The 15,417-nt window shown below is 38.7% G+C and overlaps 1 protein-coding gene across 13 annotated transcripts in view; it reads left to right on the forward strand.

Moving 5' to 3' along the window:
• Window positions 1-15,417, forward strand: part of LCOR (ligand dependent nuclear receptor corepressor) — an 81,281-nt gene that overhangs the window by 47,805 nt on the left and 18,059 nt on the right. For 11 of the 13 annotated variants that reach the window (XM_055719911.1, XM_055719909.1, XM_055719910.1 and 8 more), the window contains one exon: window positions 1,401-1,494. In XM_055719911.1, the coding sequence (XP_055575886.1) occupies window positions 1,401-1,494 (94 nt within the window). Of the gene's footprint in view, window positions 1-97; window positions 348-1,400; window positions 1,495-4,376; window positions 14,001-15,417 lie in introns of those variants that run through there. The other 2 variants (XM_055719921.1, XM_055719920.1) reach the window with 2 other exon arrangements.

Here is a 15,417-nt window from a genome sequence, read left to right on the forward strand (position 1 = left end):
TTAAGAGGCTGTCATAAAAGACTGCTAGTGGTGCTTATTGTTGTATTTCTTTCTAGTGGGTTAAGAGGAACCCAGCTAGTTGTAAACTTTTCCACAGGGTATGAGGCTGACCCTACTTGCCCTTGGAGACTTCTAGGTCATAATGACCCTTCTGACGGAGGAAGTGTGGATGCAGTGCTCTGGCAGCAGCCTGTGCTGTTCAGTATAGCCTCTTGAAAAGGAGGTGCTACTTGATCCAGTCTGTGTATTTTGTGGCCACATAAGTGTTGTTCAAAAGGAAAATCGAATTCTCTGCTTAAGTTTGGGTTATGGTGTGTTCCCAAATGCAGTGGGTGGAACAGCTTTCTGTAAGTTAATTCTAGTTCACTGTTTATCATGTTTTTTCTCCATATGTCAAATGAGAACTTTAAGCAATATGAAGCCATCTTACATTGTTCTTGTGTTGGGTGGTATTTACTTGATTAGATGGAATGAGCAAGGAGCTCTGAAATGTCTCTAGTTTACCTTACCAACAGGTTTCATTTATCTTTGCCTCAGAAATTCCTCGTTTCAAAGCTTCCAGAAGCCATGCTGCTTCTATGACAATGTTGCCCTTTTTAAAACGACCAGAATTTCAGGTGGTTTCAGTACACTGGGAGCAAGGCTTTTCTAGCAAAAAGTGCTCCCTTTTCAGTTGCCTAGAAATGCAGAGTTATGTAAGGGCTTGCAGAGAAGCATGGGTGAGCATGAGGAAGTGCCATTAGTGAGAATGGAAGAAGCAGTCTAACAGGAAAAACAATCTGGTGAATGGAAGAAGAGAGGGAGTAAAATAGCACAATAGAGAGGGGAAAGGCAGCAGCTTTGCCAGTAGGAACCCATTGGAGACACGGAAAAAAAGATCAGGCTAGCTGCCAGGTGAGGAGGAGTCTCACGTTTATGTGTGTGTGTGTTCATTTGAAAATTAGTTTCCAATATGAAATTCTCTATGAATTTTCCTATGGAGATTCGTATTTAAAAAAACAACAAAAAAATTCAAATACTGGCTTAAAGCCCTCCTTTAAGAGGGGGGATATCTCAGGAATTTGAAGATTGTCTCATTTCGGGACCACTGAGGGTTAATGTGATAGGCTGTGATGTATCCTGAACTGTCATTTGTAGGTCATCTTTTATTCTCTGACTCTTGTAACAGGTGCACTTTGAATTTTGCTGATTTTTCTTGTGACTTCTGAGGACTATGTTGAAGTCACTTGTAAGCCAAATTGCAAGCAAACAAATCCAAGCCTTGGTTTGTTTAAAAATAAAATAAAATAGAAAATGCTGTGTGCTAAATATGACTTTAGCCCAAAGGACTTATTTTGTCAAGGGACAACGTGACTGATCCTGCCTCTTCAAACACTGAAGTCATTCTTCTGTCTCTACAGACGGTGTGCTTGATTTATCCACTAAGAAGAGTCCTTGTGCCGGCAGCACCTCTCTGAGTCATTCTCCAGGGTGCTCCAGTACTCCAGGAAATGGGTAAGAGAAAGCAACTTACTATGACCTTTTAAAACTGTCTTTTACTAAACATGTGTGCTTATCTCCTGTTAATTTTTACTTACTTTTGGTTTAACCCTTTGGAGTAATGTGTTTTTCAACTTGTACATTTGGCAAATACCTTCACCTCACCGCCAAATAAGAGTTGTTGCAAACTGAGACAGGTTTAACTTGCAGTTAAGAACTCTGGTAATCTGTTATTTTGGCCAATTTAGCATTTGGCCAAAGATCCTTCTATTACCTGCTTCTTGGGTTTAGTGGTAAGTGATGCCTGTGGAGATGCAAGTTCAGTTAAATTTATGGAGTCTTAGAGGATTTGCAATACAATTTAGACTTCATTTCACTTAGGAGAAAGTTAGCTAACAGGGAAGTTTATTTCAGAGGTAGCAATTATTTGGGTGATGAACCAAGCTGAATTAGATTTGAATCACTGCATGCTCTTTGTTAATATTTCCTACCATAAATCACAACTTAAAAAAAGAAAAGCAGCCAGAGGAGGAAGTCTGGTAGTTCAGAAAACTTCAAATATGGCTTTTTGGATTTGCGATTGTACTGTAGCACTGAATGAGGGTTTCTTGTTTGTTTTATTTTGTTTTCTTTTTTAAATAAAATCTGTGGCGTACTACTCTTGCTTAATTAGTTCAAGATGTGAAAGAATGTTAGATCACAAAATTTCTTTTAGGTTTCATATTTCTAATGGTCACCGTTTGCATACATTTAGAAACCCTTTACTCTTAGTTAGGATTGAATTGTGCTGGAGAGGCTGACTGGGAGTAAGAGGGATTTTGGGTGTTGATGGCAAAATTTTACCTTGAAGCTACTTGGAAGAAGTAATTTTTTTAGTGAAGTACAGAAACAATACATGGTTTAAACTGCTATTTAAATGTTGGATTAATCTTTACAATAGCCTTTGAAAAACTTGAAATTTTAAACTAACAACCCACCACCACCACCAATCCCATGTACTGCTAACAGCTGATTTAACTTCTGCTTTTCGCTTTGGGAAAAATATTACTGTCTCAAATTTCTCTTGTCAAGATTACTTTTCCATTTAATATTTCTATTAATAAGACACTTCAATCTTTGTTTAAAAGTTAGCCTTCATACTTCTTCACAATTCTTTAGCATAAACCTTCCCTACCAGCTCTTCTCTTTCAATTCTGAACAAGTTATTTCCAGCTTTATTTTCCTAGCAAGGCAGCAGAAGCCACTGGGGCTCTGTATTGTTTGTTACCTTGTTTGTGTATTAAGTAAGGGCCGAAGTCCAACACACAGGGATGACAGGGCCAGCATCTGGCACCGTCCTGATCAGTTCTGTAGATCCAGGGAGGATGCGGCATGCTGACACCTGTGGTTACTTGTACAGGTGTGTGGTACGTGGGGGTGACTGCAGTCTGTCTAGCTTCCATGAAATCAGGTGTGACCCTCTGTCCTAGTTAGCTGCCAATATGACCTTTATTTAGGTGTAGAATCACTGGTGCACATTCTGATGCTGATACATGCTGTAGGAGGGGCATAGAATGCACATTGCTTGAGAGAGTTCTCTGGAATAGCAAAATTGCATTCATTTCTCTGGAATTTGTTCTGAATCCTTGTTGACTCTTGTTACCCACTTCAACTGTGACCTGTTCCATCCTGGAGAGAAGCTAGCAGCATATGTATCAAGCACTGTGTGTGTTATGTGCCAGATCCTTTCAGTGAATGTCTTTTCTCTAAAGACTTTTTTTTTTTTTTTTTAAATCCAAATGTCACGTTAAAAAGAATAATGTAGCTTTTTCAGTAGGACATATCCTATCCTTAAATAATGCTGACTAAGAGGGCTTTACACCAATATAATGTCCCAGAGCATTAAAGTAGAATTGCTTACTAGTCTCTTTGTTAATCTGTATGTTGAATGTGGAAAGGTTTGGGGGTGATTTTGAAACCAGTGTGACTTAGTGACTACAGGGGGCTAAGCAAGCAAGCAAAACATTAAAATATACGTGTTTATCTGCAGTAGTAGTACTTTGTGTCCTAGAAAGAACACTTGTGACAAAAGGAAAATGGTAAAAATACATACTGCTTTTTTAACCCTTGATCTGGATGACAGTTGGAACAGATCTTTTTTTTTTTTTTTTTTATGATTTTTTTTTTCCTAGCTATGCTATATATCAAAAGAGAATCAGGGACATGTATGTTTGCAATTAGTTATTAAGAGAGCAATTTGGTAAGTCTAGTGTAATGCAGTGTTTTTCTCTGTGATCTGCAGTATCCCAGCTTTCATATTTGGTGCTTAATGAAAGTCAAGCAAATACTCTCGAGGCCTGCTAAGCATTTTTTTTTTTTTTATCCTGAGCAGCAAATCTTCAATATGATGTAAGCGGACACCATCCAAGGTTTCCACCTATGTGTAGATACTGCAGGTGGCCGTCATATTTGCATGTTGAATATGTTGCACTTTGGCTTACTCTTTTATTACTGTACTTGTTTAGTGGTAACGTCACACCAGTAACACAGTTGTGTGTAGATCTATGGCGATTGATTACTACTTTGTAATTAAGGTGCTATTTTCAGACGCTTGCGCGAAGTCTTTTCTACTCCGAGAATTTGTGAACCCAACCAGAGACCAGCCAACAGGTTTCATTTTTCTTTGCCCAAAAAGCTTCTCTTTTTTTGTGAACAAGTTTTAAAACTGACTGATGCTGAGACTTTAAAAAAAAATAAATTAAAATAATAAAATAAAATAAAAAAAATTTAGAGAAAAATAAATAACACAAAAAGTGATGTTACCCAAGCAAGGCCTTCTAATAAAGGAGTGGCCCCCTCACCCATCCCTCCCTACCTGTGCAAGTCCTGCTCACATCAGTTTCCTTCCATCCAATTAGGCGACCTGGGAGACCCAGCCAGCACCATCCGGAGGGACTACAGAGTGGTGATGGGGTACCTCCAAGAAGCTTGCAGGATGGAACCAGGGAAGGTTATGGCCACTCCACATCTCTTAAAGTACCACTGGCTCGATCACTCCAGATTAGTGAAGAACTGCTGAGCAGAAACCAGTTTTCTACGGCTGCCAGCCATGGGCCATCTGGACTACAGAATCATGGACAGCACTTAATATTATCCAGGGAGGCTTCTTGGGCAAAACCACACTACGAATTCAATTTCAGCCGCATGAAATTCAGGGGAAATGGTGCACTCAGCAACATCAGTGACCTTCCTTTTCTTACAGAAAACTCTGCCTTTCAAAAAATGGCACTTCAAACTAAACAGGATGGGAAAAAGGACGTGAGCCATTCATCTCCTGTGGATTTAAAGATACCACAAGTTCGAGGCATGGACCTTTCATGGGAGTCCCGCACTGGCGACCAGTACAGCTATAGCTCTTTGGTAATGGGTTCACAAACGGAGAGCGCGCTTAGCAAAAAGTTAAGGGCTATCCTTCCAAAACAAAACAGGCGAAGTTTGCTGGATGCTGGACCAGATTCCTGGGGCTCAGATGCTGAGCAGTCTACCTCTGGACAGCCATATCCCACCTCAGATCAAGAGGGAGATCCTGGCTCCAAGCAACCTAGGAAGAAAAGAGGGAGATACAGACAGTACAACAGCGAGATACTGGAGGAAGCAATCTCTGTGGTTATGAGCGGGAAAATGAGTGTTTCCAAAGCTCAGAGTATTTATGGGATCCCCCACAGTACACTGGAGTACAAAGTTAAAGAGAGGCTGGGCACTTTGAAAAACCCTCCAAAGAAAAAAATGAAATTAATGAGGTCGGAGGGACAGGATGTTTCAGTAAAGATTGAATTAGATCCCCAGGGAGAAGCAGCACAAAGTGCGAATGAATTGAAAGATGAGTAGGGATGTTGTAGAGTGCCAATTACTTTGCAAACTGGGTGAGCACTACTGCATAGTTCAACCACCACTGAGCGCACCTGATTCTCCTATTTACTGCAATGCTCTTTCCTTTGCAGTTTAGCATAGACTTGTGTGGACGCAGGTGAAAGGTGTGCTCTGAATGTCACATTTGTAAATTTTTCTAACCTGGTATGGTGCAGTTTCCCTCCTTCACCTGCCCACTACCACCTTTTTTTTCCTTTTTTTTTTGGGTTGGTCCCCACCCCCCACCCCCCCTTTTTGTTTTTTTCTTTTGCCTTTTGCTTGTTTCTCTGTAATAGAGAGTTGAGTTACCTCACAAAGAATGCAGATCTGTGGAAGTGGACATCTTGCCTGTAGAGCCTGCCTGAACTTCTGGTATTGGATTTTTGGTGTCTGCCTTTATAGAAATAAGTCCACTTTGTTAAACTGATACTCTCCTAAAACCAGGCATTTTTTTGAATGAGAATCAGACTGTCATTCTTCAAAATGTTTTGGAAATCTTTTTCCTCCTCCTTTTCTTTGATCCAGTTGATTGAAAGATTTAAGCTAAATCAAGTTATTTAGGAATGGTACCTCTCTTGAACTCAGAGATTTGTTTATTAGATGGATAATCAATTGGGTCTGATTAGGCTCTCCACTATTTTCTTTCCAAATTAAATATACTTAACCATTCACTGCCTGCTTAGTGCTCACCCGGAGGGGAGGGGAGGGAAAAACGTACATACACTACCTTCAGAATATGTCAGTTAATTATTTGTAACACTACCTTCACTGTAATTTTGTTTGATGTTTTTGAAGGGTGATATTTAGACTCACCTGCTTGAGGATGTAGCCTTATCTCACGGAAGACAAGCTTCTCACAGTCAGGAGCAGTCAGGGTACACTAAATGATGTATTAGGGTATGCCTCATTATAACAGAACTATGGTTCTTTGTGACCTTTATGCTTTTTACAGACTTGATTCTGAGTTTACTAAACTATGTGGTTCCAACAACTAGTTTAAACGACTCTAATCTGGGGAAGGGGGATTTGTGTAACAAACTACTGTGATATTGCAAAAAAGAAAAAAAAAAAAAAAAGAAAAAAAGCCCACAAAACGGTGATTTCAAACGTTACAACCTCAGTAGTCTGCCCAAATATCCACATTAGTGAAGGAGCTTGTTAATGTTCAGGGAAGAAGTAAAACACTGGTAGCCTGATCTAATTCAGGTTCTGCATCATATCTATCTGAAATACTGTCAGGGTCGAACACTCAATGAATGGGTGTTTCCTTTTTAAATATTACAGTTGCCAGTAGCAGGATTTAATCTAAATCCTGCTTTTTTGTTGTTGTTTTTATTTAATCTATTTTGATAGTGGTTTAGCACATGCTAGAATAAACATTTAAACACCGTAAAAGCACTCCGTAAACCACAATTCCAGTTTTTTCAATATGATGATATTGTTATGATTATATGGAGTTCCAGGATAAGTTTTGTACAGAACCTTTATCTTTGATACTTTCTGCAGGAGTGGTCAGTAACTAGGTGGAGCTTACTGGACTTACCACAGAATGACCAAATCAGAATTGCTGGTTCTTCAGGTAGAAACAATTTGGTCTTAATCTGTGCAAAAGGTAGATAGAATTACCTTTTTTTTTTTTTTTTTTTTTTTTTTTTCCCATTTGCACAACCAAAAGAAACATTGCAGTTTTTGTGTGAGAGCATTAAGTGATGTCAGTGACTGAAAGTGGTTTCTCAAAGTTCATGGGAGGGTGGCTTAGATAGCCCTAGGGATGCTGAATGACTTCTGGAACAGTTGATTCTATTAGCCTCTCCCCCTCCCCAGCAACTTCATATTTTCAAAGGTTAGGCACACCATTGCTGTCGTTTTAAATATGCACTGCTCATTCTTAAAACAGACTGGGCATTTGGCCCCAAGTACACTTTGGTTTTGTTTACTTAATATGTTTTAGTACTCAAAATCCTGGTTCCTCATAGCTCTGTAGTTGTCATCTTGGCATTTAAAGCAGTTTAAGCTCAGTAGCAGTATATAAACTCTGCAATACGTTCCAGTTTAGCTGGTGATTGCAATAAAGGCGCAGTTAAACGTGTGGTTTCATCTGCTGTTGGAGGTTATGGTAGAAAGTTTGCTGCAAGATTAAAAAAAAAAAAAATTAACACAGTTTTACTGTTCAGAGAGGTTTAACCTTTTGCAGTTGTCTTTATTTAAGCAACGAGTTGAGTTTTCTAAAACTTGTCCCTGTAGTGTATGTGAAGTGCTCATTTTACTAACCTAAATATTTTGTATGTGTATGTTTAAGTGGGTGACAATCGTGCAGCAGAAAAATGGTGTGCCTACCCTTTAATGCTGCAGTTTTAAAAAAGAATTTGTCTTGTCATTTCAGACTGTAGGCTAAGAATTGTAAATAGATAGTGAGAAGTTGAGTACTCTTTATTTGCTTTGGTTAGAAAGTGGATTTTTTAAAAAGAAAACCAACAACAAACCAAACACGTAACTTTCTCAGTTTAAATGTCCTGAGACCTGAAGATTGTAATACTCATGTCTGCAAAGCTTTTAAACACAACACTTGATCTGTGATAACTTAATATTCAGGTAATCTTTCTTTTTCGAGAAGCTTTTGAACAACCATATTTCCTCCAAAGGTCTCTGTTTAAAAAGGAAAAAAAAGAAAAAAATTGTAGATTATTTTTTAAGCACTAATTGCATTACGTTGGTAACTGCAATATGAAATAGCCATTATTGTTTTGTGAAGCATGGTTGAGATTAGTTAGTGGTCCCTTTTTAAAATTTCATGAGCCTCTCAAAAAATAAAAACAAATTTAAAAAAAAGCTGCTGAATATTCAAAAGATATATATTTTACCTTATTGTAGGTTTTGTAAATTTAGTCTGTAATATTCAGGTGCACCTTTTAATGTTACCTTTTTGTTTCAAACTCCCATCTAATGTATTTTCTCTGAGGTGATTCATCACGTAAGACTAGTATCACTCTTAAGTGCTGCAGTGATCACTAATGTTTTGTTTCATTTTTCACTACATACTTTTACAGGCGCTTTCAGTGTAGCTAACTAGTAGTATTTGGGATCATTTTAAATATATGATTGGAATTAATGTTTGTCCATTAGCATGCTTAATTTTCTGCTGACCAGCAGTTTGCATGGCCAAAATCCCTGGTTGACCATATTTTGGTGTGGGAAAGTGTGGTTCACTGCTGTCTTTGTAACAAAAGCCTTGTTTCTCATGTTATTTCTGGTAAGTGGATGCTTATGTTACTTGGATCACTTGGACAGGAGAGAAGGTTTAGAATCTTTCTCCTGCTGCTATTTGAGATTGCATTAACGTGTAACATAGACAAACTGCAACCCTGTGACAAACTGCAACCCTGTAGAAATCGAGATGTCATTAGGAGGAGGCCTTTCGGGTTTTTTTCGTCACTAGTTTTCTCTTATTCCCGAGAATGTCCATCCGATGTAGTTATTGGACTTAACAGTATTGTTGTGTACTACGTTGATGTAGCTGAAAAAGCCTGACAGCAAGAAACTGTGAATAATATTTGTGGCAGTCTCTGAAAACTAGTTTTTCAGTCCAAGTATCATGAAGGAGAATCCCTCTCCCCTACCCCATCCTAGAAAAGTAATTTTATATTTTGTGTGTATAAAGTTTTAAGAATCAAGTTTCATATTGTACTGAAGTTTAGGTGTCGCTTGGTAAATCTTTGCTGCAGCATATAATTGAAGATGAGTAAGGCTTAGTGTGGTAGGGGTCCTGGTGTGGAGTTAATTATCGTACAGTTCTGGTGAGAAAGCCCAACATGTATGAAATGTGTCCCTTTTTTTTTTTTATTTGGACTTGTAAGATGTAAAAGTGCTTTTTTAGAACTCTGACCTATTACAAACTATTACCTCACTTTCAGCCAGCTGGATCCTCATTCCACAGTGTTGTAGGCATTATTGTGGCCGTAATGCTTGAGTACAGCTATAGAGTTGAACGTTTCTGGTTATATATTGTAGGGATGCGTTTCTGGACTCGTTTTAATTTCTGTCAAAATATACTTTTATTTTCCAGTCATTCCCTGATTTTTTTTTTAAAGGCTCAAGACAATTTCCGTTAGAATTTCTCATTTTTTCCCTGTTGCACAGGAGAAGTTGTTGCATAAGCAATACAGGTATGCCCTTAATTTCTCCTTGTTGCAGAACTCATAATTTGATGCGTGTATTACCAACCCTATTGCTAGACCTGAAGTCAAACTCTGAGTTTTCATGGCAATTGGAAAACAAATGATTTTTAACAATGCAGGTGTACAGGTAGAATAGTGCCCCTAATAAGGGATCACATTCAGCTTCGGTGTTCTCATGCAGTTCCTATACCACCTTTTTTGTAGAGCTTTGCAGTGCTCAAGGGTATTCCTAAACACGGGAGGCAACTGCCCATGTGTTTATAGACCAGTTAAGAGAAGACAAGGAATGGTCTGTGCTTTGTCTTGTGGCAGGCCGACATCTGAGTCTAAATATTTCTTTCATGGAAACCTGAGAGTACATTGCCTTCCCCTGGAGATTCGCAGGAGCTGGCAAAGCGATTCAGGGGCTTTAGGGTTGAGTAAGCTTTGTGTAGATTGGAACAACTTTTAAATTGCGGTTGAATTGCTTTTTGTATCATCTGCAACAATTGGTATACAGGCAAAACTGGAATTACCATGTGTTTCTTTCCAGTTTACTTTGAAGTAATGCTCTTAAGATGTCCTTGAGTCTTACAAGAAGAACACAGTGTCCGAGGAGTGCAGGGAACACTGTGCTGTTCCCTTTTTTCTCAAAAACAGTGTGGCTACATCTGTAATGTAAAGAGCTCTTTCTTCAGTGAAGACAAAATTTTAACACTTCAGTGTAAGAATGCATAGACTTGTTGCAGTCCAAACTGTTACGAAGGCAAAATTATTAACCTGTACTGAAAGCTTTGTCACAATAGTTTAAATAGCTTAAGTTCTCTGCCAAATGTTAGAGGTAGAAGGGAGGTGGTTTCCCTCATATTCATGAGGATCAGAAACTTCTAGGTTTTCCTCACAAACGTTTCAGAAACTAAATGTAATTGCAGTCTAGGTCAATGTTGCTTTTTCTTGGCACCAGTAGATAATGTTGACTAATCTAGGTTTAAAAAGCTGTACCTAAAAAAAAAATACTGTTTTGAGGCTAGTTTTGGTACTATAATTTCCACTTGATCTCGAATTATATTGGAAACTCAGTAATGAAAACCATCAGAAACCTGAAAATGTGTGCTGCTAGTTATACGCAGTTCTGATGGATGTAGCAAATAAAATAGGCACTGCAGTTACTCATTTCAAATTACCTAGTGGATAAATACGATGTACTGTGATGATCACCAAGCAGAGAGATATTGTGGACTCAAAGTGATCTGTAGATCCACTCCACATGTACCAGAAAAACCTGTTAAGTAGTTACAGCATTCCAGTGTCCATCTCTCTCCCTTTCTCCTGTTCTTGCTTTGGTTGGGGCCAAGTCTCTATACTAGTGTTACAGCAGCAGTTTTGGACTTCATGTCCTATCGATTTATGCCTATATTCAGGTATTGTCACGAAAACCTTCGTATTAAGAGAGCTTTATTTAATCCTCGCAAAATTCTCTTAGCCCAGTTGCAAAATCAGTTTTCCTGGGCAACGTATTTGGAGGAGGGATTTTTTCGGCCTGTCCAGGGCATTTCATTCACCTTCTCAGAAACAAGCATCCCCTCCCTTGCCCCTGTGCTTGTCTCTACTGAATTGGTAAGTATAATTTAGAAGGACTCAAGATGATAACTCTGCCTTATGGAGCAGGGATTAGGACACAGACTTCATTCTGACTGGAACAGGAAAAGTTAATATCAGAAAACAATTTATATAGTCATCACCTAGTACAGTCTAACAATGCTTTTTCCTGCTTGGAAGTAATGAGGACATTACTACAGCTACTAATACAGTTTACCAACTACTTGGTGCTACATTTCTAAATTATTTTTGCAGATAATATTTTTTACGCCTGCGTGAAAGCACGTAAACTTTACTCTCACTATAAAAAGCACTTGTCTGACCTATTCTAAAGTACCAGAAAAGGGATAAGTAACTGCAGCACTTTTTCTGTTACAATGCCAGAGTCTTAATTAAATCTGGTCTTCAGGTTATGAGATATATTAAACGTACAATCTAGGATCATTAACGGCTTTTCAGGTCAGATCAGAAGTTCTCTTGGGAGACTAATCTGTCTTTTAAAGACTAATACAACAAAATATTCTCAAGTTCAGGCAGGGGATGTATATATACATGCCTGATATTTTTAACTATTCATTTCAATAGGCCATTTCAGGGCTTGATATTTGGAATCTGGGATGATGGGTAGGGAAAGGGAAGTTTCCCAAACTGAAAAATCATTTTGGACCATTGTTTAATGTTCAGTTTGAAAACTGTATCATGAGAAAAATGGGTAGGGATTCTTTCTCCCTTATGCCTTCAGGGAATGAGTAGTATTTAGAATCTCTGGCTGAAATTCAAGCCTTTTTACCATGTAAATTTTTAATATAAACTCATTGACATGCTTTTTACATCTGAGGACTGAAAATGGATCTTAATGTTTAAGTTGTGGAATGGTATATTTCTTAAATGAAGGGGGAACATTAAAAAAATAGATTAGAATACCAGCATTAGTGAGCTTAAGGAATTTTAGTATGTAATAGCAAAGTATAGCAAAGTATTTGATTAAAAAAATTAATCTTGAATTGCTAGTCTGTAACTAGGTGCATTCTAATTTAGCAGGTGAATATTCTTTACTTACCGATATATGATGGGCTTTTTGCAAATAGAAACCTTTATCTGAGTCCCATGTGTTGCTTGTACTGATGGGATGTATGCTTACAGCAGCTTACTGCTGCTTTAAAATGTATAAAATATGTTTTGAGTGTTTGCTCATAACTCTTTCTAACCTCCACTTGTTAAATTGTCAGACATTGGTATTTTATCAGTCCGCAATGTAAGTTTAAACTAATGTTCTTAGGAATCCAACTTGTACACACACTGTTTAAAAACCCTCAGGGACAGTTTACACACTATCCTCACTCAATTCAGGTACTTGTACTCTCTTCTTAAACCTAGCAGTGACTTGTATTTTGTTTTGCTTTTCTTTTGACGTGCTGATAGCACATCCTTGATGAATGTCAACTTAAAACTCAGTTCAGGTATCCAGGTATAACTCAGCCAAACGGATTTTAAAGCTGCATATTTACTCTCCAGCACACAGTGCCTCAGACACTTATAGTGGCATTCTGTATATTCAGTTATTACTACTGAGCAGATCGCGTGGGGGTTCCTGGTATGTATTGTAAGAAATTCCTATGTATATTATATAATATGTATTATATTATATACATATATAGTATATATGTTATCTTAAACTTATATATTTTAAATGCCACTACTAGCCAGCGCAGCTAAAAGTGAAATACATTCCCAACTGCTTCTGCGAACGGCAGAGGCAGCATCTTAACGTGGCTCTTGCTTCTCTCTCACCATAACTACTTCTAACCTCAAGCACGGGTCCTTGGCTGTCTGACCTCTACACTCTAGTTATGCAATGTCCTTAGAGAATTCTGTGCACTGGCCACTGTGATGGAAACCAATGGGCCGGGAGTGCTTTGAGTTTATTAGTAATTGTTCTGCCAAAGTTGGTGTTCGTATGACAAGCGTGTAAACCTGTCAGATAATCAGCAGAGGTCCAAGTCGGTAACGGTGTACGTCATGGCTTCCACCTAACGGTAGGACCAGACCCTCAGCAGGTGTCTCCTCTCAAATACCGAGCTCTAACTCAGAACGTGTTGGCACTTAACATCTGTAGTGGCGGGCCCCTGTGCTGCGCTCGCGAGGAGGTGAAACTTTAAAGTAAAATCTGCTGTTCTGCTTTTGCAGTGATCTGTTGGCAGTTGCAAGTCAGCAACACCTCTGCTTCATTATTTGACACTTTACATCTAAAAAGTCTTCTCTTTCTATTTATGTAACCCATAGTCTTTGAAGAGTATGGAAAATGGCATTTCTCTCTGACCTCTAGAAGTTCAAGTGTCATGGGAAAAAAAACAGGAACCCCCCCCTCCCCTTTACTCTTATGGACCTCATTTCAATATACTGTTTACAGTTTGACGGAATTGTATAATTTAATATTTCTCTTGTACTGTAGTTTATATTTATTTACAGATTTTTTTTGTACTGTGTGATTTGAATTTTTTGTTCCTTGCTATGATCAATGTTTTATGTAGTAGAGCACTTATGATCACAAATTAAGGTTTTTGGTTTGATTGCACTACATTAATTTTTTTTAATGCAGTTCTGATTTTTTGACTGGACTAAATAAGCTGTGTCTTAATGTATGTGATAAGTACTTTTAAATTTTTATTTCATGTGGTCCATTTATTTTTTGCATTGTATGTCAAAGCGCTAATTCTCTTGTTGTGCATGTGTAAGATTTAATGGCTCCATTGTATTATTTGACCATGTCATTTTGGAAACACATTCCCAGCTGTAACGTTGTGTATGGTAGTTTTCACTGGATGCTAGACTTTTCAAAACCACTATTCTTCTAATAAATTTTGTTGTGAAAAACTTTAAGGGGTTCTAATTCTGTTGTTTCTAGTGTGCTTTCTAAATGTCTGCACTAATGCGGAATGCAAACTATCACAAACTGAGAGGAGCAGGGGAGGAAGTGAAAATAGAAGGTAAAGCAAACTCTGGCCGAAGGATTGAGCTTCAGAGTCTCCAAACTCTGTTTGGTTCTTGTCCTAAATAGGATTGGCAATTAAAGCTGCTCTAGGAGCAGGGTCGGGAATACATGTGAAAGCTGAAACGCGGTCTCGTGAACTCCCGTACTCTAATTTGCTCTTCCCTACTGGCCACCTTAATTTCTTTGATGGTAAATAATTTATCTGGTGAAGAACAAACAGTCTCTCAGGAAAGGGGGTGAAAGAGCGATGTAGGCTTGTTCATTGAGCACTTAGTAGTGAGTCAAGGTAGGAAGGGTGGTGATAAAAGCCTGGCTGGGAACCCTGGCTGTTGCCTGGCGGGTTCGGTTTGGCTGGTCCCTTGGGTTTCATGGTGGAGCAGCGCTTTTTTGAGCAGCTGGGTCGTGTACTGTAGAGGACGGGACCAGGCTGAGGGAGGTTGCTTAGCTGCGTGCTTGCACCAGTAGGCACTGGTGTTGCTTTTATTCTCTCTGCAGCCACCAGCTCTCCCTCTGCAGAGGGGGCAGGTCCCCAGCTCCCGATTAACACAGGGAAAGCTCCAGCAACTCTCTCCTGCTGTCCTCCTGCACAGGGGTGCAAGGCAAATTCAGCAGGCACGCCATGCTGCAACTGGCCCTTGTTTGAGACCCCTTGTTTACTTGCTCTTGGCCGTACTTTGGGTTGAACTACTTTTGACGTTATGCATTATTGATACTTGAAATGCTGAATGCTAAAAAGTAGGTTACAGTAAGTGCTGTATAATGGAACCCATGTGAGTTTAGGCATTTCTGCTAACCTTTCTGTTCGGTCCTAGGATAATTTTGAGGGCGATGCATAGGGATTTCCTGGCTTTAGGAAAACTTACAATGCTGCACACTCTCTAGCCCAGGTTTGTTTTCTCCTGAGAAACTGTCATTCTCAGCTTGTGTTATTGTAAAGTAGGCAAATTCAGGCTTGCGTTTGCTAACGTGATTTTTCAGTGCACACACACACCCCTTCTTTTTTTAAGATACTTAAATAGCTGTTAGATTATAAACTAACTATTGTATTCCTTGTATACTAACACTGGTATTAAAAGCAAAAAGCAAAATGGAAAGGTAGCTGGGTCATTGGTTTAGCTTTGCTGGGCAAATCTCTCGTAATTTAAAAACTTGGTTTGACTAGAGACTGCATCTTACACATACTCAGGAATAGTGAGTCTTTATGTGTAAATAGCTTGAAAGCCTTGTGCTGTAAACTAGCATTTATCATATTTTTTTGGGTATGTCTGAATACATCTGTCAAATCTATGAAAATAGCCTTTAAAA

This window comes from Falco cherrug, chromosome 9 (genome assembly GCF_023634085.1).
Source record: "Falco cherrug isolate bFalChe1 chromosome 9, bFalChe1.pri, whole genome shotgun sequence".
In the NCBI taxonomy this organism is placed as follows: Eukaryota; Metazoa; Chordata; class Aves; order Falconiformes; family Falconidae; genus Falco; species Falco cherrug.